At 43.8% G+C, this 23067-nt stretch overlaps 1 protein-coding gene across 3 annotated transcripts in view; it reads right to left on the minus strand.

Moving 5' to 3' along the window:
- Positions 1-19955, minus strand: part of SH3RF3 (SH3 domain containing ring finger 3) — a 247216-nt gene extending 227261 nt beyond the window's left edge. For 2 of the 3 annotated variants that reach the window (XM_068180249.1, XM_068180250.1), the window contains exon 1: positions 19434-19955. In XM_068180249.1, the coding sequence (XP_068036350.1) occupies positions 19434-19829 (396 nt within the window). In that variant the 5' untranslated portion in view covers positions 19830-19955. The remainder of the gene's footprint in view (positions 1-19433) is intronic. The other variant, XM_068180247.1, reaches the window with a different exon arrangement.
- Positions 19956-23067: the final 3112 nt, after the last annotated feature.

The raw sequence follows: 23067 nt of genomic DNA on the forward strand, positions 1-23067 counted from the left end.
TGACAAATAGCAGAAAAACAGATTGATCACAAACACCCAAGAGAAAGATATGTGTGTGTTGTACAGGAGAAACAGTGCTCTACAAGCTACAGATGAACATTTGTCTTAGCAAACCATTTTCAATCAGTAACATTTGTTATTTTTAAGGTAAAAATAGCAACGTTTATTTTGAAATAAAATAACAAAACAAAGGTTCACTGAGGCAGTGAGTTGAAGTGGGACCAAAGTTTCCTTCTTAATAGACTGACCCCTTGCTATCAACCTTCAAAGGAAAATACAACTCCTGAATCAAAACATTTATATTCTTCTTTATTTGGTTTTCTTGTTGTTCCAGGAGCTGCTTTGCCAGATGGTGGTTAGCAGTTGAGCAGTTTCCAGTGATGTGGTTCTCTGACCTGCATTGCTGATGTACATGATATTTAAGGGCTACTGGTTCAGCAAATAACATCTGGGTGATAAATCCTTTCAGGACAGGTGACAGGGTAACCCTGTCAAGAGCACCACCAAAGGAAACCTGTGACAGCTGCAGTAGGAGGGGCATTTATGACTCTCTCCTGACTTTTCTGGGAGAATTTCAACAGGAGAGGGCGGTGCAGGCACAAGTGAACATTTCCCAGTGAATGATTACAGCCTCTTGATCATAGGTTTCAAGGAGAGAAGCTACTCTTGGTGTCCCTTCTGGATTCTCTGGAGGGCTGTAGTACTCCATGGCTGGAGCTTGCTCTGGACAAGTACTGATTTACAGCAGTTGTAATTTTATTAGAACTGTCTTATAAACAACATCTGCTAATCTGCTAAGAGAAAATAAATTGATTTTTTTTTTAGGATTTCTCGTTTTCCATTGAAATTCATAGAAGTTTTCAGAAGAACTTTTAGGAACCTACAAGAAATAGACAGCTTTAACACAAACTCTTACCTTGCCTTTTTCCCCATCCTGCCCCCCTCCACCCCAGTTTATTAATCAATTCTCTAACATTAGCAACAATCTCCTATACCATGGCTAAATTAAATTTGCCAACTGATTCATATTTTACAATTTTACTGAACATATCCTATTTTCCCATGGAATATGTGTCTAAGAGCATCAGTTTACCAGTGTCCAGATGTACTGACAAACATTAGGAGAACTTCCCATATTTTATCTGTTGCAGCAGGCACCAAAAATGAGGATCATATTTCAAATTCTTAGACCTTCCTCAGAAAAACAGAGTTGTTTTTATTTCAAGCCTTTCAGGATGTCTGGGAGAGAAATAGTTAAAAATAAAATTATATTAAGGTCAGCAGAGGCAGCATCATGATTTCCATGTTTTCCATCTTCTCCAGATATGGAATGATTTCTTCTAACAATACAGAACAAAATACTATTTAGCATGAGAAGTAAATTGAGGCTGTGTTTCATCTTTTTCCTTTGCCAACACAATGGCACTGTCAGCAGTATAACCTTGAATGTCTTCATTTTCATACATTAACCCTTTGAGCCCTGTAAATTTAAGCAGTCTTTTTGACTCACAGAGGAGAAAGTGCATTCGAAACTCCTGAAACAACGGAGAACAGAAATTTTAATTAAAGTTCTCCTTGTACACATGCACATATAACCCTCCCTTTAGCAACAAAAAACCCTTTTAAAATTAAACTTATCATGCTGAAATAATTAACATAACTCCTGAGGAAAATGCATAATCTTTGCATACCAAATGCCAAAATGTCTAAATTAACTGTGTTTAATAAATATTACATTTCTCTTTGAGTACATACACTCAGATAATCATGCATTGATAGGCAGAAAATATCTTTAAAGCTTGAGTTATTGTAATTTAAGCATTTTAAATTTGACTGGTTTTCTGGTCTTTGCAGGTCCCTGATGGGCTCAAATCTTCGGTCCTCAGGACATAAGCCAGCTGGAATAACTTTGAAAAGACCAAGAACCTCACATCAGCAGTGATTTTCCACAGCTGCCAATCTTGATGCCATCCTGCTGCTCTTGGGTGAATGGCTGAGCCCCCCAGTGTGCAGCATCAAGCTCAGGGGTATGGACTGCTCCTCTCTTCTGGGCAGGGTGGCAGCTTTAGTGGGCATCCGAGCTGGCTCTATGCTCATGCTTCATGAGTCCCACCAAACTAAGTATTTGGTACTTGTTCTGTCCCCAGAGCTTGGCACACGGCTGATTCCTTATTTCAGGGTATCAGCAGGGAGTGAATTTACAGGTGGAAATATTGGAAGTGATAGACCCTATCTCTGTATTTTTGAGGCATTCCTTTTCAAGCCTGTCTGTTTATAATGCTCATTTAAAGTCAAATTTCAGCCTCTCTCAATACCCAAAAGGGTGCAGTAAAAAATTAACATAATTATTTGTTTTGTGTGCTTAGCAAGATTTAAATGTGACTCAAAAAAAAAAACCCCAACCTTGACTGCAAAATTACATGGGCGTATGACTCTGCTTAGGTGAAGAGCAACAGAATTCAAATGTAAGAGCAACAGAATTTCATTCAGTCTCCTATATTTATCACCACTCCTCCACCCTGGAATCGACTACATCCAACCCTTAGTTTACAAAATACAGCCAGAGGATGATTCAGTCCAGTTATGGGATGTGTTGATCCATAACATCTACTCGTTCCTAGCCTCTGCTTCCAAAATTCAAGGTGCACTTGCATCCTAGCTGCAATGGTCCTCAGCCATAACTGCAGCCCCTCCACAAGGTCTTTTAAATTGAGAGACCAGCCCTGGCTTAGCCAGTCACTTTAATAGATATATGTAATGTTTAGAATCATAAGAATAAAAGCAAGTTATGAGCATTGTTGTACCATTCAGCAGCTAAGTACATAGCAGCTGTATTTAAAAGTAGCCACTATCAGCCAGTGAAAGCAAATTAATTATTTAGATATATTTATCGGATTTATAGGTCAAATGAAGCTAAATCTAGTTAACTGAAATCCTGATAACAGATTGAAGCCTGTGCTCGATCCTATACTGTGAAATGCAAAGCCTTTATTAAATAAAGTCATTAAGCAGGATGATAATCCCTGTGGCCTTAAATATGAGTAAGGTGCAATGTAAATAATAAAAGGCAAAAATCCAATTTTCCTGCAGTGAACTTTCAAATACTCTGCTGTTTCCATTAAATCACCTTTTATTCAGCATATTGTAATGGCACTGAGGGCACATCAGGCTTCCTTGTAATACAGTTATTGTTCAGCATAAAAACTGTTTTTTAACTTGAAACAGAAAAAGGAAATATTTTATTTGGCTTCTCTCATATGTCAAATGACATGGAAATTGAGAACAAAAGCTTCACAGATGCAATAAAAGAGAAAATAAAGGAAAACTAAACATATGCGAACAAAAAAAAAAAAACAGAATGTGAAGACAAAAGAAAGAAACAGGGTACATAATAGTACTTTTCCAGTTAATTTTACAGCAATTTAATACTAGGAAATAGAACAGGAAAACAATTTCAGTAACTAAAGTAACTAAACTTGACTATAAGCCAAACAGAGCTGCAGCACACAGCAAAGGAGGTGGAACTCGTGTGAAATGTCTGTCACGCTCCTTCCAAACATGAGGATGATGACAAGAGCTTGAGTGAATCAAGTGCCACAACAGCACAGTGCTCAAGTCTGGGGGCGTGTGATCACTCCCTGGTTCTGCCGTGCTGGTCCCTTTGGTCGTGCTTTAACTTCTCATCCACAAAGGAAGCACTGATATTTACTGTTTTCTATGAAGGATTCTATGGAGGTAAGAAACGCTAACTAAAGATTTCTGTATTTATTGGAGATCTGGAAACTGTAACATAAGGTCAAGAATTTACTGTTATTGTTCAGGAAAAGAACACCCATTGCAAAATATAAACAATCCATTAAAGATGAGACTATATTTGTTATGAATGTCAAATGATTTTTCCACTATAATTTTTTTCTGCAAATCAAAGGAATTCCTCCAGCAAAGCTAAGATGGAATAAAGATAAGAGAATGACTCTATTTTTATTCAATTCTGTATTCAATTTGGAAGCATTACATCCAAAGAAACCTTTCAGCACAAAAATACAATTTTCCTTGTAGCATTTTCATACTACATCACGATGTTTAAAGAATCAATGGCAGAAATGTGAACTACTGTAACCTCATGAAACACATACACATGCATTTTACAATATTTACTTTTCACTGTCTATAGTTGTGTGTCGCTGCAACAGGCCCCTGGTCGGGTAATAATTAGCATTGACTCCATGATTCACAGAAGGCTGATCAGTCCTTATATTATATTATATTATATTATATTATATTATATTATTATTATATTATATTACATATTATATTATTATTATATTATATTATATTATATTATATTATATTATATTATATTATTAAGAAACCCATAGCTTTTATAGACAGTTACAATACACCTGGACCTAACTGGTCCTCCAACCCAAACACCATCACCATTATCTAATTAAGAAACCACCCTTTGGTAAACAAATCTCCAAAACACATTCCACATGTTCAAAATAAAAGGAGCAGCAAGTGAAGATAAGAATTGTTTCTCATTCTTTTCTCTGATCTTCTCACAGCCTTCCCAGAAAGGCCTGGGAAAGTTATGTGTTGCTCTCTGTGGCCAGAGAGTGGCTGTCACAGCTGTGTCTGCCATGTCCTATTTTCTGTGCTCATTTTCTGGGCATGGAGTCACAAAATCACAGAATGGTTTGAGATGGAAGAGACCTTAAACATCATCTACTTCCAACCCCCTTACCAGTGGCAGGGACATCTACTGACCATATTGCTCCAGGCCCCATCCAACCTGGCCTTGAACACTTCCAGGGATGGGGCATCCACAACTTCTCAGGGAAACCTGTTCCAGTGCCTTGTCAGCCCTCACAGCAAAGAATCTATTCCTTATATCTAATCTAAATCTACCCTCTTCCACTTAAAAGCTGTTGCCCCTTGTTCTGTAACTACAGGCCCTGGTGAAAAAAATCTCTATACATCTTTCTTATAAGCCCCTTTTAGGTACCGTAGGGCTGCAATAAGGTCTCCTTGGAATGTTCTCTTCTCCAGGCTGAACAAACCCAAGTCTCTCAGCCTGTCTTGCTAAGAGAAGTGCTCCAGCCTTCCTCTGGACCCACTCTAACAGGTCAACATCTGTCTTGTATGGGGCACCCCAGAGCTGGAGTACTCAAGGTGGGGTCTATTGAGACTGAAGTAGGGTAGAATGACCTCCCTTAATCTGCTGGCCATGCTGCTTTGGATGCAGGCCAGGACACATCTGAACTTCCAGGCTGCGAGCACACATGGTCAGCTCATGCCTAGCGTTCCATGCACCGGAATCCTGAAGTCCTTCTTGGCAGAGTGGTTCCCAGTCCATTTGTAACCTGGTCTGTAGTGACAGTGGTGTTTGCCAGAGGGGCAGCACCTTGCACCTGGCCTGGCTGAACCCCATGATGTTCACATGGAGCCAGTCCCTAAACCTGCCAAGGTTCCTCTGGATGGCATACCTTCTCTCAAGCATATCAATGGCACCACTTGACATGTGTCATCAGCACGTTTGCTGAGGGTGAACTCAAACCCCATGTCTATGTTATTAATAAAGATACTGAACAGTACTGGTCCCAGTAAAGAACCTAAGGAACACCACATGCTGTCCACATCTCCATTTGGACATCAGCCATTCATTTGGTCCATCTCTGCTCCAATGCTGCTCACATGCAAAATGAATAGGGAGTGTAAAGTTCAGAAACAGATCTGCTCCACAGGCTGCCTGCTGCCCCACACAGAGAGGATCCTGGGACAAAGGGGTGATGGCAATGGGGCAGAGATAATGTCAATGGGAGATGGCAATAGGGACATTGAGCTGCTGCTGCCCAGGCAGCTGTAAGCAGCAAGGGCCACTAGAAGCACGGGACGTGACAGGTGCACAGAGTGGGCCATGGGGGTTTCCTGAGCTGTCACTTCCCATCAAGCCTGAGTGAAAACATAATGCATCCTCCCACACCCCAACAGAAGCAAACCCTTCCATGGCCTGAACTCATGGGGAATATGGTGACAAGGACACAGCCTCCATATGAGACCTTTATTCCTGGAAAAATTGTTTCCTTTTGCTTCTTGCATGTGCAAAGAAAATACATTAAATAAGAGGGAAAAAGCAAATCTATTCATGGCATGCAGAGCAGAAAATAGTAACACCTGACAGACCTACAGTGAAGTAATACAGCAATTCCATCTGTGCAAACTATTATCTTGAATAATATTTTCACCAAGTCAATGAAGCAAAGCTATTTGAATGATGTTCCTCAAGCTTTTATTCCTAGGAAGGACATTATTGCCTTCCAGCAACACTCTCCAAAATGGTTCTACTGAGGTGCTACGATATTGCTACTTACTACGGTAGTGATTTCTCACACCTCCCACCAAACAGAGTCAGAGTCCTATAGAGCAGATCTGTCAAGTAGCAGATTACTCACATTCCTTCATTAATTACTGAAAAAAGCCACAAAAACCAGAAGAGTGTATATTTAAGCTCACTCAGACAAAGATACTGAACAGCTAGGATACTGAACATTACAAGGATCAGATCTCCTCATACTATTACTTTCTTGGGTCTGCAACTACATGACATCAAAAAATGAAGTACTGCTATAAAGGCATCATTTAATGTTCTTTTAAACTCTTCAGGGGAGGGAAAAAACCCACCAAAAAAAAACCCTGAAGTAACCTTTACTGTTTTAGCTGAGATTCATTTTGGTCTTTATCTGCTTGCTGCCAATTGCTCTGAGTTTACACACTAATGAGACAACTGCAGGCTGACCACAGTCTGAGCTCAGTGTTTAGCTTCTATTTATTTCACCAGCACTGAACAGGAATCACTGATTTGGGGAATCTGCATCACTACCCAAAACTCATGAATTGACTCAATCAAAGAAGCACATATTCATCAAAAGCATCAGACCAGCTGAGGAACCTCAAATCTATCCTATTTCCTGCTATCTATTAATTCAACTCAGAATGAGCTCAGAATTTTTTCACCCCTGCATCATTAACAAGAAGTCTCCCAAATGATAACTACAGAGAGTATAAAGGAAATACGCTTCTCCTACATCCAAGATCCTAAAAAAATCACCCCTCTTTCACCACAATTTTCATAACCAGATGAATTCTCAAATGATAAATAGGAAAACCCTCTCTGGCAGGGCAGCATCTTAGCGTACAAACTACTCACTACATGAAGAGTATTGCTGAGGGAATCACAGAATCATCAAGGTTAGAAGAGACCAAGATTATCCACCCAGCACCACCATAATCACCCCTAAACGATATTCCCAAGTGACACATTCAGATGCGTCTTGAACACTTCCAGAGACGCTGACTCCATTCACTCCAATGCCTAACCATGCCTTCAGTGAATTTTTTTTTCTAATATCTAATCTGAACTCTCCTAGTGCAACTTAAGGTAATTTCCTTTCATCTCTTCACTTGCGAAAGGAAGAATTTAAACTTCTATTTTGTATAAAATCAAACTAACAAAAAGCCAAAACACATGAATGAGGCTGGAACAAATGGAACACCTCCTGGAAGTTTTAAGCCTCATTTGATGAAGAACAAAGAACTACAAAGAATTGAAGAACATCAGCCATTGGGAACATCCCCTCTTTTCCTCGGTACCGTGCCCCTTTTATTGTCACCTCTGTGCACCCTGAATTCTCCTCCCATGTTCACTGGCCAGAGATAGCTGCCCCTGCCTCTGTTTTCTAAGTTGGTGGTGGCCTATGTGAAGAGTGGTCAAAGCAGGCTGAGTCTTGGGAGTGTTAATTTGATGACAAAGCACAAGCCCACCAACTCCTTTCTTGCTGTAGCAATGAGGAAGTTGCTCATCAGCAACAGCTGATCATGTCCCTGGTGCATCACAGGTTCTCTGAGCTCAGAGAAGAGGGTACAAAGACTTAAAAAGTTCAGTGTGGTCTCCAAATCTTATTATTGACTGCACTTGAAAACCAACCTACAATGCTGTCAGGGCAAACTCTCTCTAAATAGTCCCCTCATATTTTTTAAGATTAGGCTACTACACAAGCTCTACTCCCACAGGAAACAGAGCATCCAAAATGTTCCTCTCTCATTTTCTGCCCAGCCCTGTGCTGCCTTTCAGTATGACTCTACTTGGTACAGTCATTCTATCATTAGCTACCACCAGGCATCCCCCTGTCCCAGGGTCCCTGACCACTAGCACCACCAGTGACTCATGAAGCACTTAATCACCCATGTTGAAGGAGCTCATCTTCTGGGTCCTTCTCTGAGCTCATCACACAGAAAAAAAGGTGACGATGCTCATCCTGAAAGCTGGGTTCTGCAATATAGACTAGAGAGGATGTGCTAATTTGGGAAGTTAAAAATTCAACAAGCAGGAGTGAAGGCACAGGCAGGTGCTCTAGCCCACTGAAAAGTGAGGATTCATGTGGAGAAAGAGGACAGGAGAACCAGAGCCTAGCTCCTGGACAGACTGTTCCTGCACACTACTGACTGCTGGATGTCTTCAAATGTGATGAAGCACTGCAGGAAGGACACGACAACACAGATCCTTTGTTGGCTCTTCTGTTACCACTACCAACAAAGCACTTTGCTTCTGGTATTACTATGTTTTGTATCTTTTTAAAGGTGGGTGAAACAGTTGGCAGAGGAGATGCATTAAACAGCACAACAAACTCCCCCCCAGTCCCCTAGATAATCACAGTGCTTGAGGCACCAAACCTATTTCCTGCTCTCATTTATGGGGATAGACAGGGCTTGTTTCTCTGCTCTACACACTGCACAAGGCAGCAAATTAAATGCTATATCTTGTTGTTTTGTGGTTTTTTAATACAACAGGTAAAACCAATTAGCAACAGCGATTTCAACAGAATAAAACTCATATGAAATGAACATCACAAGGGGAGAAACGGGAAAGCAAACTGGCTCTTGAACACCTTGTGGCTCTGAACACCTCTGTACTTCTTGTAGTGTGCTGCTAACAAGACAAACGGAGGAAGACACCAACCTTCCCTTTAGCTACTTGCTTCCTGATTTTAGAAGCCAGGGATGAAGGGGAGATGGCCATTCAATCCTGGACATTGAGTTCTTGTTTATTAGGAAGCAGAAAATGACCTCTCCCTGGCTGAACAATATTATTACAGATGATGAAACCTCCAGTCCCTTCTTTAAAATGTGCTTAATTATTTTTAACAATAGCAACCATCATGGAAGTTTACACTCAGACAGAAGTGAGACTAACTGCACATAAAAGGAAGTCCTGTGTTTGTCAAAAGAACAGATAAAACTCTAGGAAAAAATGAATTTTCTCTTCTGCAATATAGATCAAAGGTAACGTGCTTTCCTTTTATAAAAAAATTACTAATTTTTAAAAAGGTGTAATTGGTTCAGATTTTACATTGCTGCATGACTGTGAAATACAAATAGTCAGATGTTTCCCTCTAAGATCTAACACCATGATTACCTACACAGAAGAAGAGAATAAGCAAAAAATTTCATCTCATGGTTGTCAGCCGCTATTTTACTGTATTTTATTACGTGTGGGTATGACTGTATTCTCCCTGGGGGGTTTATGCTTTGTTTTAGAAAGAGCATATGCAAAAGAATGAGGCTCTCCACACAAAAACTCTTGGCTGAAATGCAAGATGCTCTGGACTGAACACAAAGATGTCCTCGCCTGCCTCTTCCACAGCGCTGCACCCTCCCTACACAGAGCTGGCCAAGCAGCAGCAGCCCCGGCACTGATGCATCGTGCCCACTCAACATGCTACAGATCCCGCTTCTGTCAGGAAAGTCTGTGCTATTTCTGTGCCTCATCTCGGGACATTTTAGCATGAAATTACAAGGAGGATCACAATGAGCATCAGAAGAGCCCATCACAACTTGTCCCAGCATCCTCGAGGAACAGGCACCTTGCAGCACACCGGGACCCATTCCCCTTGCTCCTCTCCAGCCAACCCCTTGCTGGACATCCCTTCTCCCTCACACAACAAGCACAGGTCTGTGTTTTTGGGGTGCAACAGGAGGCTGTGTGTGTGCACTCCTATGACCCCTCGAGGACATGTACTCTGCTACAAGGGTTCCCCATAAGCACATGTCTAGAGATGTGGCCAGACCAGCCACTGAACTGTGACACAACACACACCTGTGTCTGACAATAATGCACACTTTACTACATATGGACATGAGAATGCATGGAACAGGCCAACCTGACAAGAAAATATACATTCAGGGAGACAGATATACAGATAGATATAGATATATATGGTATACATACCTATATTTGCATGTTTACAGACAACTAAATGAAAGTTGAAGTCAATCAAAATACAATCAAAACAAAATCTTCCTTCTACTTCCTTCTAATTCCTTCTACTTCATTGCATTAAAATAATTACAAATTCATAAATTATTGCTGTTATTGGAAATAAAAACATATTGATTTGTTTATAAGGACAACAATATTGTAAACCTGGTACAAGCTGAAATAAAAGCATTTCAAAACACATATGAAGGCAGCCAGTAAAGAGGCAGCCTACTAAAAGCTGTTAAAGCCATTTCAAAATTAATTTAGAAATTTAAAAGTAAATTTATAAAATCATGTCTTTTTATAGTAAGTCACAGAGGAGTTTTTTATCGGAATTGGCCTGAAAGTAATCCACAAATAAACATGTTCAATAATATTTACTGAAATGATCATTTAGGAAAGTAAATACAATAGTGCCTGTGTTTGGCTGACTCCTTGGCTATTGCAGAGAAGATAATCAGGAGGCAGCACATCAAACACAGCAGTGTCCCCTTCAGTTGGTTAGGGCTGTAATCTTAACCCAAAGGTCCACCCAGTACTGCACAGTCAACATTTTAGATCTCTCTTTCCCTCTACGCTTCTTGCACCTGAACCTACTTCAATGATACATCAACTGCAGCAATTAATGAATCTTTGTCCAGAAGGGGAAAGACTGTAACAGCTTAATGAGACAGTAATACATATTAAAATCAATATTATTCAGATTATGTATCTATTCTAGTCTTCCCTCTGAAAATAACTGAGACTGTAGGAGAAATGATCATTAGCATTTTGATAAAAATCTTGCCAGCCTTCTGGTAAAATACTTTCTCTTTAAAGTAAAACTGGGATTTGTTATCTTATACAAGCAGACCACTCTAAAATTAGCAATGGCAAATTCATATTGGTTTGCATCAGATTTTAAAAAAACTTGGAAAAAAAAAAGAATGCTAACTTGCCTGAATAATCAGACTCTTGTGCTGGTTGCTGTAGCAGTGGAAAGACACTCTAAGCATTGACTAAGAAGCAATCTCTTCCCATAAATACCATTTTTGTGCACAGAAAGGCACTCCTTAACCATATACAGCACTAGTTTCATTTGTCTGATAAATCATATTCCTGCTGACAGCCAACACAAGGGACAAATTCCTCCCTACCACAAATCCTTTATGTATCCTCAAAAAAAAAAAAAAAAAAAAAAAAAAAAAAAAAAAAAAAGAGGCTGAATGCTGCAAAGCGGGAAAGGGTTTTGCACCTTTGTCCCATTGCCACTGCAAGTGGACAAAAATTCCTCAGCATTCCTGAGTCAAATTATATTATGCAAACACCATGGTGAAAGAAAACAGTTCCATCTCTCCCTTTTTTAAATAAGCAAATCCCACAGCCTTCCTTCTCCTCCTGGCACCCAGTGCTGTGAACCAGCCAGCTAGCTAAGCCCTCCTGTTTCCAAAATGGGACAAGATGGAGACCTGCTGCAGAAACAGCTTTAAATTGTTCATGAGGATCTGTGTCCCTCAGAAACCCCTGCCCTCGGTCAACCACATGCAAACAGACCAGTCACGCCAAAAATCCCAACCACTCCGACAGGCCAAGAAGCCAAACTTCAGCAGGGGCAAACCCATGCTTTGAAAGTGCCAGAAACCAGTTGTAAGACAAAGCCAAGCAAGTTTTTCACTGTTTAACCCCTCAATAGCTGGCCAGCAGATGTGAAAGACTGAGCCCAATGCCAGGTGATGAGTCCTTCTGCTGACACCTGAAGAGCTCCATCAGCTCCTTTGGGCAGATATTCAGCTGCCCATCACCTGAGCTCGCAGGTCACCCCAGCTGATAGCAGTGAGCAGCAAGTTCTGTGGAATCAATGGAACTTACGCTCAAAAGACTGGTCAGAAAGTGATCTTGATTCCAGATGTTTTACATTTTTCTCTCTGCTTTTGAAAACAAAATGTCTTTTTAATACCAAAAGTAATACTCTCTCCTTCTGTTCTTCCCCTAAGAGCCATCTCATGTACATGCATCATTAAATTAATGTTTGTTCTGTCTAACGGAATAAAACCATTCAAATTACATACAAAGACAATTAGACTAAATTATTAGGTGCATGCTCTGGGTTTTTCTTTTTAAAGCTATTCAAATAATTTCAAAGTTTTTTCAGCAATCCTCTAGCAACATAAGCAAAACTTCCCACAAAGAGGAGGTAACAAGTTTAACATTACTGCTGAGGAAGACGGTAATGGAGCCAAGTGAGTAAAAGTAGCACATCAGCAACCCCCCCCACCCTGCCACCCCATACAGTCAGGAAAAGGCATGGCTCAAGCTGTCAGAGGAATCCAAATTAGCAAAAAAAAGAGGATATGGGGCTGGTATATGGGGAACCTGTTCCCAGGCCCCTCTGCATCATGCACTAGAAAGAAATTTTTCTCATTGTTTAATTATATCCTTTTTTTTTTTTTTTTTGTGGTGCATAATGGTCAGACCAGTAATTTTCCAGCCAAAGTACCAGGGTGCTCCAAGCAAGAGGCTTCTGTCATTAGGAGCAGTTTGTTTTGGTGCAAGACTGGCACTGTATTTCCCCATCACTCCCTCCCCAGCTGCAGAAGCACAGCTGCTGTGGGAGCTGGGCAATGCCAAGGTCATGCAACTTTCTCAAATCCTGTAGTTTATCTTTGTCCAGGCGCTCATGTCCTATTAGAACTAAGCTTGGGTTCTTCCCATGACAGCTCATGGCAGACTGGGAAAACCTGCTGTAAAATATCAGATTTTAACAGGACTGCATTGAACATGTTTGCAAAAATTTAGCTTGATACGTGATGAATGAATGCAGGAAAGCTGAAACCGTGTTCACCCCCAGCAGTTTTGGTCTGTAGAAGTCACAAAGTCCCTGAACACTGAATGAATCAAGTGCTCTAGAGGTCATCAATTACAACATTGCAATGCTAAAAGACATTAACCAGAGTGAAATATTAGTTTTAATGCCTCCTGAAGCTTAAGGAAAGGCTTCCAAGAAAGAATGATCTACAACTTTGAAAACAAGTGTCATCTCACAGCTGAAGATATTTCAGGTGGGTCACTGAAGTGCAGGAATAAACTATGGGTTTTAGCTGAAATTTAAGCACTGTTTCTTAAGAGAAACAATGTGAAATATTAAACAGAACAGTGAAATTAGAGGGGACAGTATAAAGACAACAGTGTAAAACTCAAGAACTACCCATCCTTTTCAAGATGAAATTGTAATGGGATTACTAAACCAAAATTATGAGACAGCAGAAAAAAATAAGTATAAGAAAATACCTTCTCAGAGAAAGAAATCCTCCATGGCATAAATAAAAAAAATGTAGCACTTTATGGGGCAGCTTATTGATCGTATGGACACAGCTTCATCTAAAAGGAGCATGTGTAGCCTCCCCCTGACCTGCAAGTACAGGCACCCAGCATTACCAGCCAGTGCCTGCAGCCTGTCTGACCTGTTGGGCACCCAGCCAGAACTAGGAGTCTGCCTGAACATGAAGTGATAAGATTAGAAACAAGGAATACAGTGTACTATTACAGTCCATGCGCAGCATACATCGCTGCATCCCTGCGCCGACGCTCCCTGCAAACCAAGTGCAGCATCTCTGCCAAACCCCACTCAACAGCAGAAAACAACCATCGTAGCTTCAGTGTATACAGCTAGCACTTTTCAATTTTCCCAAAACCCAGCTTCTCTAGTAATAATTCTGTGTTCATAGGGCAGCTTCCTTTGGAAGGCTAAGAAGCACATGAGGGTGGGCTAGTGCTACTGGGGCAGGTTTCCAGCTGGGAAATGTGAAGCCCAGAAAGGTCATGCAACTTGCTAGACACCAATGACCATGTTCTGCATATGACTTGAAACCACAGCAGAGCTTTAGGGCAGCTGGACAAAAATTGCCTGGGTTGAAATGTGCACAAGAACTTTAGGGCTGAGTCAAGCAAGCCTAACCATCTGTCTTTAGTAACCAGCTACCAAGCACAGAACCTTGTCATACGCTAAACGTTACCAGCATTCATCATGAATCATTCAGAAGGATGACGTGCAGGGATTAAACTTAGCATTCACATTTGACATCAAGAGGAGTCCTACAGAGGCATGTCACACTGACACAAACTAATAGGGAGGGTTTGGGGCTAATGACACAAAGCCCTCTCCACTGTCCCACAACTGTTTCAGGTATGACTGAGCCACTGCTGACCACCCCAGTTCAGAAGAAAAAGTCCACTGACAGCACTGGCACCCTTTGGTCACATCAGGTCCATCACACATTTTTCTAGCTTGCAAGTAAAATAACATCATCACACAGAAAAAAAATCACGAGTAGAAATACTCTGTTTCCGGAAAACATAATGGACATAAAGATGACACCTTCAAACAGCACACTTTCTGGAAATTCTAAAAGCTCAGTGAATGATTAATTTTTCTGACACAGCCCCTCAGCAATCCCTTCTCCTTTGCTCACTCATTTCTGTGGAGACAGCTTCAGCTGCTGGGGTTTTAAATACTTCTGGCTATATTCTTCACAATACCCCTTAGTATGGTAGTTAATCTCCTGTGTCAAAATACATTTTTAGCCATCTGCCAGACAAAAAGGAAATCCTCAAGATCAGAGCCTTTGACCCGCAGAACATCACTCCTTTTTGGATGGCTTTATGACAAAGTTCAAGTGCTGATCAGTGAAACTACAGCATCAGAAGCAAATCAATCAAAGAGAATGAACAAAAGTAAGGTAAGTCCCTGGGTTTATGTACATGGCACACTGCTGCACAGCACTCCAGTCTGTGCAAGCCTGATCATTAAAAAGCCAAGCTGAAGACTACCCTCTGCCCAAGACAAAGTGTGTCCCCTACACAATCCTCTCCTGCTGTAATATATACAAATGCATATCAACGCCAGACTCTGTCTGCTTCCTCTTGCGTAACCCAGGGTGGGATCTTCACCTGATAGACAACGTAACCAAAAAGGAAAGAAACAGGAGAGCGGAGAAATACTGTGAGGTCTACTCCTTTAATCTGCAGTACCCAGTCTAGGATGAGGTAGAACTCTTAAAAAAGTGACAGAACGTCTCTTTTGGAGAATTTCTACAGAGTAGCTGAAAAGCTTATTTAGCAAATTAGCGCTGTTCCCCTTGCCTGCAAAACTTGCGTGAAGCCAAGGGCTAGCAAATGGCAGCCTTCCTCCTGAAACAGGGAAATAGCTCTGCAAAGCTGACACACGAGATGCATCCCGTGCAACATGGGAGTGCAGCCCATCCGTCACTTGGCTCAGGCACGCTGACACATCATTTTCCTTATATGCACATCTTACTTTTCACCAGTACCTACAACCCATCTGGTAACACACCACATCCCTATCCATCACTTCAGCCACGTTCTCTCTTCTGGGAAAAAGAACATGTTTTGTTTTACTAGGTTGTTTCTTTTTCATGCAAATGTTGTTCTCAGTTTGTATTATGAGCAAACAAGCAATAAGCCTTGCACCTGGAGTGGAAGACGCCTGGTTTGGGAAGAAATTACTAAAGACTTCATGCACTTAGCTGGCTATTAGATCTTAAGAACTCCTGAAAAAAAATTAGGTGATAAACAGCAATAATTGTTAAAAAAAACCCCCAAACTCCACACTCAGTAAAGAAAGCAGATTTACCATAATGCCTCAACAATCTAAGGGAGCCATTTACTTTGACAGAACCTGAATTCCCCAAGCAATTCGTCAGTGGTAATGGAAACAGAGAAGCCAATAAATTATAACCTTGTGAGTAATGTGCCTACCATTATAAACCACTCTTAGCCTCCTGTCTATTCCCGGACCGGGAGGGCACACAGTTGTTGGATTTCCTTTCCTTCATTCTTCCAGTGTGCTCTTTCAGCAGTTGGACCCTTTTATAATGTCTAATACCATACTCTGCATTTAAACAGCTTTAATGTGAACATCTCAAAATATGCAATATCATTTAGAACAGGACTGGTTTTTTTTTTTTTTTGTTTTTGTTTTTTTATAGGCTGAAACAGAGGCATTGGGTTACACCATTATACATTGACAGAATCCCAAATATTGTTCAATCATATGTTAGTAGGTACACGCCACTTCCACATCTCTCATACTGAAGATGTGTACCACGTATCTCCAAACACCTACAGTATTTCAGGAATGTTTCTGAAGAATGGTCTTGGACAGCTATAGAAACAGCACCAGTGCCAGTTCACCCCCAGCTTGGCCCTTCTTACACTGGTTTTCAGCAGTCTGTACAGACCAAGTCTGTGACAAACTATGGAAACAGAAAGGCCAGAGACCCAATAAAGAAATACAAACCCCACAGAGTTTTGCCCAAGAGATAAACAACACGTGTTGATTTCAGAAAATAGCATCTATGCAAAGAAGATTTCTCCAAAGTATAAGGTGCAGAAGCAAAATACAGGCATGATAGGAACAAAGAGGCTGACCCTGCTCTGTCTTCTAAGGTTAATTAAAACTCTCACAGAAACAGATCCCTGGTGTGATTCTAACATATTGGTCCAAGGAACTGGGCAAGATTGAAGTCTGATAGAAGTGACCTTGGCTCTCTGCCATTACATTTCACAATCAGCAGTTTCCTTCCTAACCAAAAAGCCTGTAATGGTATGTCCTATTTTATATACTGCATTATCTAAAATGAAAGGTAATAATTAGTAAAATAGTGTAATTTGCATTTAAGCCCCAGGCAGCAAATCTACAGCAATTTCTGAAATATATATATCACAAAGAATCACTTCTGCTTTCTTCAAGGCAGCTGAGCTGTCAAAGACCAATGCAAGAGAGAAAGGGATGTAAGTCTTCTCTTCCGTATCAGCCTCAAAAAGCTTGATTCTAGCCTGGATTGTACCATCTATTGTTTAGTACAGAGAGAGGTTCTACACTCTTGTCTCCAGGACTGCTCAGCAATCAGCTGTATCAGCAGCTCCAAGGAGGATTATTCTCCCCTGCTGCTTTTTTAAAAGCAGATTAGTTCAGACTTTCGTTCACTGTAATGAACCTTGTAAGGATCAAGCACATTGCATTGATTTCCAGGATAAAATTGTGCCATCGGTCAAAAGGCCAAGCAAACACTTCCACAGACCCACTCTGTCCCAGCAGACCCACTGCCCCAGAATTACCCATTAACCCCAGCAAAGGGAAAAGAATTGCAGCTGTTAACCATAATAGCCAAAATGTGATTCTCAAGTCGTGTAATTTTGCCTTCTGTCAAATTCAGATGGGTAACAACCCTCACAGAAATGGACAACAGAACTGCCAATGTTCACCAAAGTGCTATGCAATCAAAGACAAAAAATGACAAAGTGCAATATGTTTTTATTTACTACATGATATCTGCAATAATGGCTAGGGAACCAACCTTTTAAAAGCCTGACAATTTATGGTAAAATGACGAAAATTCAATTTCCCTAAAAATTTGCAAATAGCTTTCCCCATCAAGCATTTTATTACATATGCACACCACTGTAATATGCAAGCTTGACTAGAACTTAAAGACTGGATAACCAGAGATTGTCTTCTTGTTGGATGGTCACAAAAGCCGAGTGAGGGTGCAAGACCCTGCCCCTCCAACACAAACACTGCAGGTGCAATCAGCAGACGCTGCCTCCCACAAGAGACTGCCCGCCTGGACTTCAAACCAGACCATGGGATATTGTACTTTACCTAATGAATGCAAACCTCTCTTTCTATAATGCTGAAACTAAGAAGACAGGGGTTGTCTGCTGTCACAAAGCTACAGCACTAAGCTTAGTTGAAAAACAAGGGAAAAAAAGCAGAATGCAGAAGGCAGAATTTCATTGCCTTTCTTCTTTAAATTGGACAAGTCATTATTAAGTACCTGAAGCTCATTGAAGACTACGGCTCAATAATAAAGGATCTACCCTTCCAGAAATACTGCCTAGCATATTTCAATTCCAACTCCAGGACAGAATTTTACAGAACAATGTATGGCATTTGCCATCATTTCCTGTATGGAAAACTTCAAAACAGCAGTACAGGTCGATTCCTTTTTTCCAGGAAAAAAAAAAAAAAAAAAAAAGTAGAAAATTAATTAATTGAAACTTTTACTATAGCAATACAACTTCACAAGGAATCTCTACACTGACCTTTTAAAATCAAAAGCCTGTACACTAAACTACAGCTCAAGTGGATTACAGCTCAAGTAAAAGATCAAAAACAATTAAACATATCCAGCATATATATGACATTAAAAGTGAGATCAAGTTCACAGTTTTAAGACTATCTCCATTTCCAAGTTTCCTGAAGAGGTCCAATAGTAAATTTTATCAGATTGCATGAAAGTGCAATACAGAACAGTGGAAGGAACTGATCTTGTCCCGTCTGAGCCAATGAAACCCGTGTCATGGATTTCAAAGGGCACAAGAAGGGGCACTCGATTGAAGAGTTCAATAAATAAATGCACACACTGCAGTACTCGCCCTCGATAAATCACACACCTTATACATAAAAATGAAATTACGTTCCCTTGAGAAGCTTCAGCTTCAAACCCCGCTCCATTCCGCCTGTCAGGAGGGCTCTGTGGGGTTGTAGCAGCACCGGCGGCGCCCGGAGAGCGGAGGGAGCATTCCAGGGTTGGAGGAACACGCCGGGCTCGGACCGGCCGAGCGCTCCCAGAGCCTTCCCTCCGCAGGCAGCGCGAGGGTGGGAGCCGGCTCCTGCCCGCACCTGACAGGCACCCGGCGCAGCCCGACACGCCGGCTAAGAGCGCTTTCGAGGCACTCTGTGCTTCGTAACTCCACGTCCGGCTCTCCTACACGGGGGCGGCCCCGGGTCCCGCCGGTGCAGCAGCTGCCCCACAGCCGGTATAAACCCACCCAAAGGGGGGTGTCCCGGGGCGGTCCCGGCCGTTCCCGCCGCCCGCGGCCGACCAGAGTACTTTGAGGACATCCCCGTCCGAACATCCCGTCGTTAGATCGGGGGAGCTACCACAACAGCGGGCCGCAAGCGCGGGGCAGGCTCACGCCGGTGCCCGCGGACGGACACCCTCCGCCGCCCGCGGGACGTCCCGCCGCCAAACCGGGGCCGCCCGGCGCTCCGCGGGGACGTGCGCTCGCCCGGCCGCGCTCCCGGCCCGCCCGCCCCCGGCCCGGCACCCACCTTTCCCAGCAGGGCGCTGCGGCTGGCGGCCGCCAGTTCCCGCAGGCTGGCGGCGGCCGAGGCGGCGGCGGCGGCGACGGCGCTGGGGGCGGCTGCGGGCTGGGGGTACGTGGGGGCCGCGGAGCTGGGGCTGCCGCTGGCGCCCCCGGCGGTTCGGGGCCGCTGCCGGATGCCGTCCAGGAGGCGGACGAGGAGGATGTTGGCGGGCAGCTCGTCCACGCCGCAGCCCACCAGGATGCGGCACTCGGGACAGCGCAGCTCGTGGCGGGAGCTGACGATGCTCTCCAGACAACGGCGGCAGAAGGTGTGCTGGCACGGCAGCACCTTGGCCGTGGTGTCCAGACGCTCCAGGCACACGGAGCACTCCAGAAGATCCAGCAGCGACGACTCGTCCATCGCCGCCGCCGGCTCCCGCTCCGCCGGCGTTCCGCCGCCGCTCCGCCGCCCCTTCGCCTCCGCCTCCGCCCCCGCCCCGCCGCCGCCGCCGCCTCCGCCTCCCCTCCGCGGGGCAGCGCAGGGCCCCGACGCCCCTAGGGCCGCCGCGGCCGGCGGCGGCGAGGGAGGGGCGGCGGTGGGGCGGCGGGGGCCATCGGGGCGGCGGGTCTGCCCCCGGCGGCGGGCGGCGGCGACCTCGGGGGCTGCCTGGGCGACGCTGCCCAGCGCCGTGCGGCGCGGCGGCGATGCCAGCGGCGGGGAGCGCAGCGGTTCGGGAGGAGGGCACCTGTCTGCCCGCGCCTCCTCCCGCCGCCCGGCACGGCTCGGCAGCTACGGCGGGGCCCGGCGAGGCGCCCGCCGCGCCTCCGCGCGGGGCGGGGAGCGGCGGGGAGCCCCGGGGGGGCGCCCGCAGCACGGCGGCCGCCCCGCAGGCGGTCCCCGCCCGCCTCGCCGCCGCTCCGTGGCTCCCTGTAACCCGACCCACCAGGGCTCGCCGCCCGCTTGCCGCCGCCGCTACTCCCTCCTCCTTGTCTTCCCGGCGGAGGCTCCTGGACAGGCGGGTACAGGCGGAGGAGACCCTTCGGGGAAGCCAAAGGCACCAGGGCGGGGGCGGAGGCGAGCTCCTCTGGTCCCGGCGCCCTGCGGAGAGCGTTCTCGGTGGTGGCGGCCGGGCGGGCAGGGCCGGCGGGCACGGCGTCCCCGCGGGGAGCAGCGCTCGGCCCGCGGGCCGCGCCATCCCTGGCGGCGCGGCGCCCCCTGGCGGGCGCGGCTGGAGGCGGCGCGGGGCCTCGGCCCGTCCCCCCCGGTGGCCCAGGGCTCCCCAGATAATTGTAATTTAATTAGCAACGTGTCGTGCCCGACCCCTGAGGGGTCCGAAAGGGTGAAAATAAGAGCGGGGGTCGCTCCTGCTCTTCCTGCCCGGTATCCTGTGCTCCAGCCAGCTGCCTGCCGCCCAGTCTGTCGTGGTACCCGTGTCCCGAAGGCTGCGGCAGGATGTGCCCGGGTCTTGTGTGAGCTGGTGGTCAATCCCTGCGGTAAGGGCAGAGACCCTGACATTTTGGCGTTAGACATCCGTGGTGTTTATTAGCCGCAGGAAGTTTAAAAATATGACATACAGCCGTTTCACGTGTGGACTATGCACAGAGTTTCTCCTAAGAGAAGCTGCCGACAAAGCTCTGTTCTTCATATAAATATTTCATTTGACAAGTCCCTTTTTTTTCTAACTTTCAGTTATTAATACGATTTAGGGCCCTGCTTAACCCAGACACTACAACTGAAATACGTTGTAGTCTTGCCAAAGAGATTTCTTCATTTGTGCTCCAACCCCTAACCGAGTTTTCTTCTATACCTGTGCCTGTGCTGCAACAGAGCACTTTTGGAATTGAGGATTGCAATCCAAGTGCTTGCAGAAGCCTTCCTATCCTTCTCTTAAGTGACACTTTTAAAATTGGGCTTTTGTGAGAGCCATGTCATAATGACTGCACAAAATCTTTCCGTCAGCTTCACGACTCTACACTTAACTTCCAATGCACACAGAGTTCAACCTGTTGTGATAAGTAGTCTAGACACTGTATAATAAAATTTACTAAATTTCAGTGTGTGAAAAGCCACTAATCTCTTGCTACTCTTTTGCTACTCTAGAAGGAATGTGTGTAAAGCCAAATAAAAGCAGAGCTCAGATCATTATTTGTTGCTGAGTAATGTCCAGTAAGGTTACAACCTATGCCCTTGCAGATAGAAATACCAAGCACAACTGTTTTAAACTATAAATAATACTGATTCCTGGAGAAATGTGGAACACAGTATCAAGGACTTTGACTTTCTCTGGAGTAAAACAGTTAATTTAAGAAAAAGAAGTAGTGGAGAACCTTTAATGATAAAAAGTGTTGTTTCAGCAAAGAGAGAGAAATACTGGAAAGTCTGCAATGAAATGCATAATTGTTTCAGCACCTCATATTGCTTCCTTCAGAGGTGAAAACTTAAATATCACCATCAAAACATAGAAGCCAAAAGTGCTGTGTTACACACCAGAATGCCTTCAGTGATTAGAGGGGCACTTTTCATCCCTCCATCCTTCTGGTTGCTCCAGAGTTACCACCGAACCACCCTGTCACCAGAGCTGCCTGGTTACACAGCCCCAGAGCAGGCAAAGCATTCTGGAGAGCCAGCACCCAAAGGTGATGAGAGAGCGCCTTGATATTGGGGTGGCTTAAAATAGGTGCAGGTGTGCAAAGCACTTATCATTCAATAGAAGAAATTGCTGATGCACTTAAAATGAGAATCTGCTGTAATCCACCTGGAAAATACCTCTTAAACAGGAGCTGCGTGCCATCACAGAAGCAAAATTACATCAGGTCCCTGCAACAGAGAGGAAGTCAGGGAGCTCTCCAACCACCCCAGAGGACTGCAAGTGAGGGAAGGAATTGCTGAGGGACACTGAGGAGGATGGAAGAAATGGGAACCAGAGAAGGAGAGAGAAAAGGAGACATGAGATGAAAAAGAGGTAAGGAAAAAGGAAGGGAGGCAAAGATTAGGAGAGTGAAAGGTTTATACAGAAATGCACAAAGGACAGGAGACAATAAAAGCACATGTTTATGAAAGGAGGAAGACACTTGCAAGTTGGGGTCCAACTAGAAAAAACACCTCTGTATTCTTTGATGTCAAGGGAAGCATTTTCAGACTTAATAAGTTTAGTGTGTGTTTGTGCACCTCCCTGTACCTGGGACGTAATGAAAGTTAGGCCAAGCCGAGCCTAAACGAAATGAAAGAAAAAAATATCATCACACATACTTTTTTCTTCTTGCCAAAGAGACCATGGGAAAAATTTCATTAGATATTAGGAAATTAAATACTCAGAGTATTAAGTTTGGAAATAGAAAAAATATTAAATTCTCAGAAGTCTGAGATAAAACACATGGAAAAAAGGAAAAAGATAAAAATGTAACAGGATTACTTTAAACAAATGTGGATTTTATTAATTTCCCTGTCTCAGCTGCCAAAACATCTAGCTACAGATTATAAGTGTGAAGTGATTATTTGTGAACTAATTAAGTAATGTGATTAACACAGTTCTCAAGCAGAGGTGCTGCTTTACACACAGAGGTGTAGCTGCACATTTTGCTGCACATTCCTTGGTGAATGTGTTTGACAAGGCAGTTGATAAGCAACTTCTGTTTCAGGCTGTGGAAGTGGATGGGAG

The sequence above is a fragment of the Anomalospiza imberbis genome, chromosome 2 (genome assembly GCF_031753505.1).
Source record: "Anomalospiza imberbis isolate Cuckoo-Finch-1a 21T00152 chromosome 2, ASM3175350v1, whole genome shotgun sequence".
In the NCBI taxonomy this organism is placed as follows: Eukaryota; Metazoa; Chordata; class Aves; order Passeriformes; family Viduidae; genus Anomalospiza; species Anomalospiza imberbis.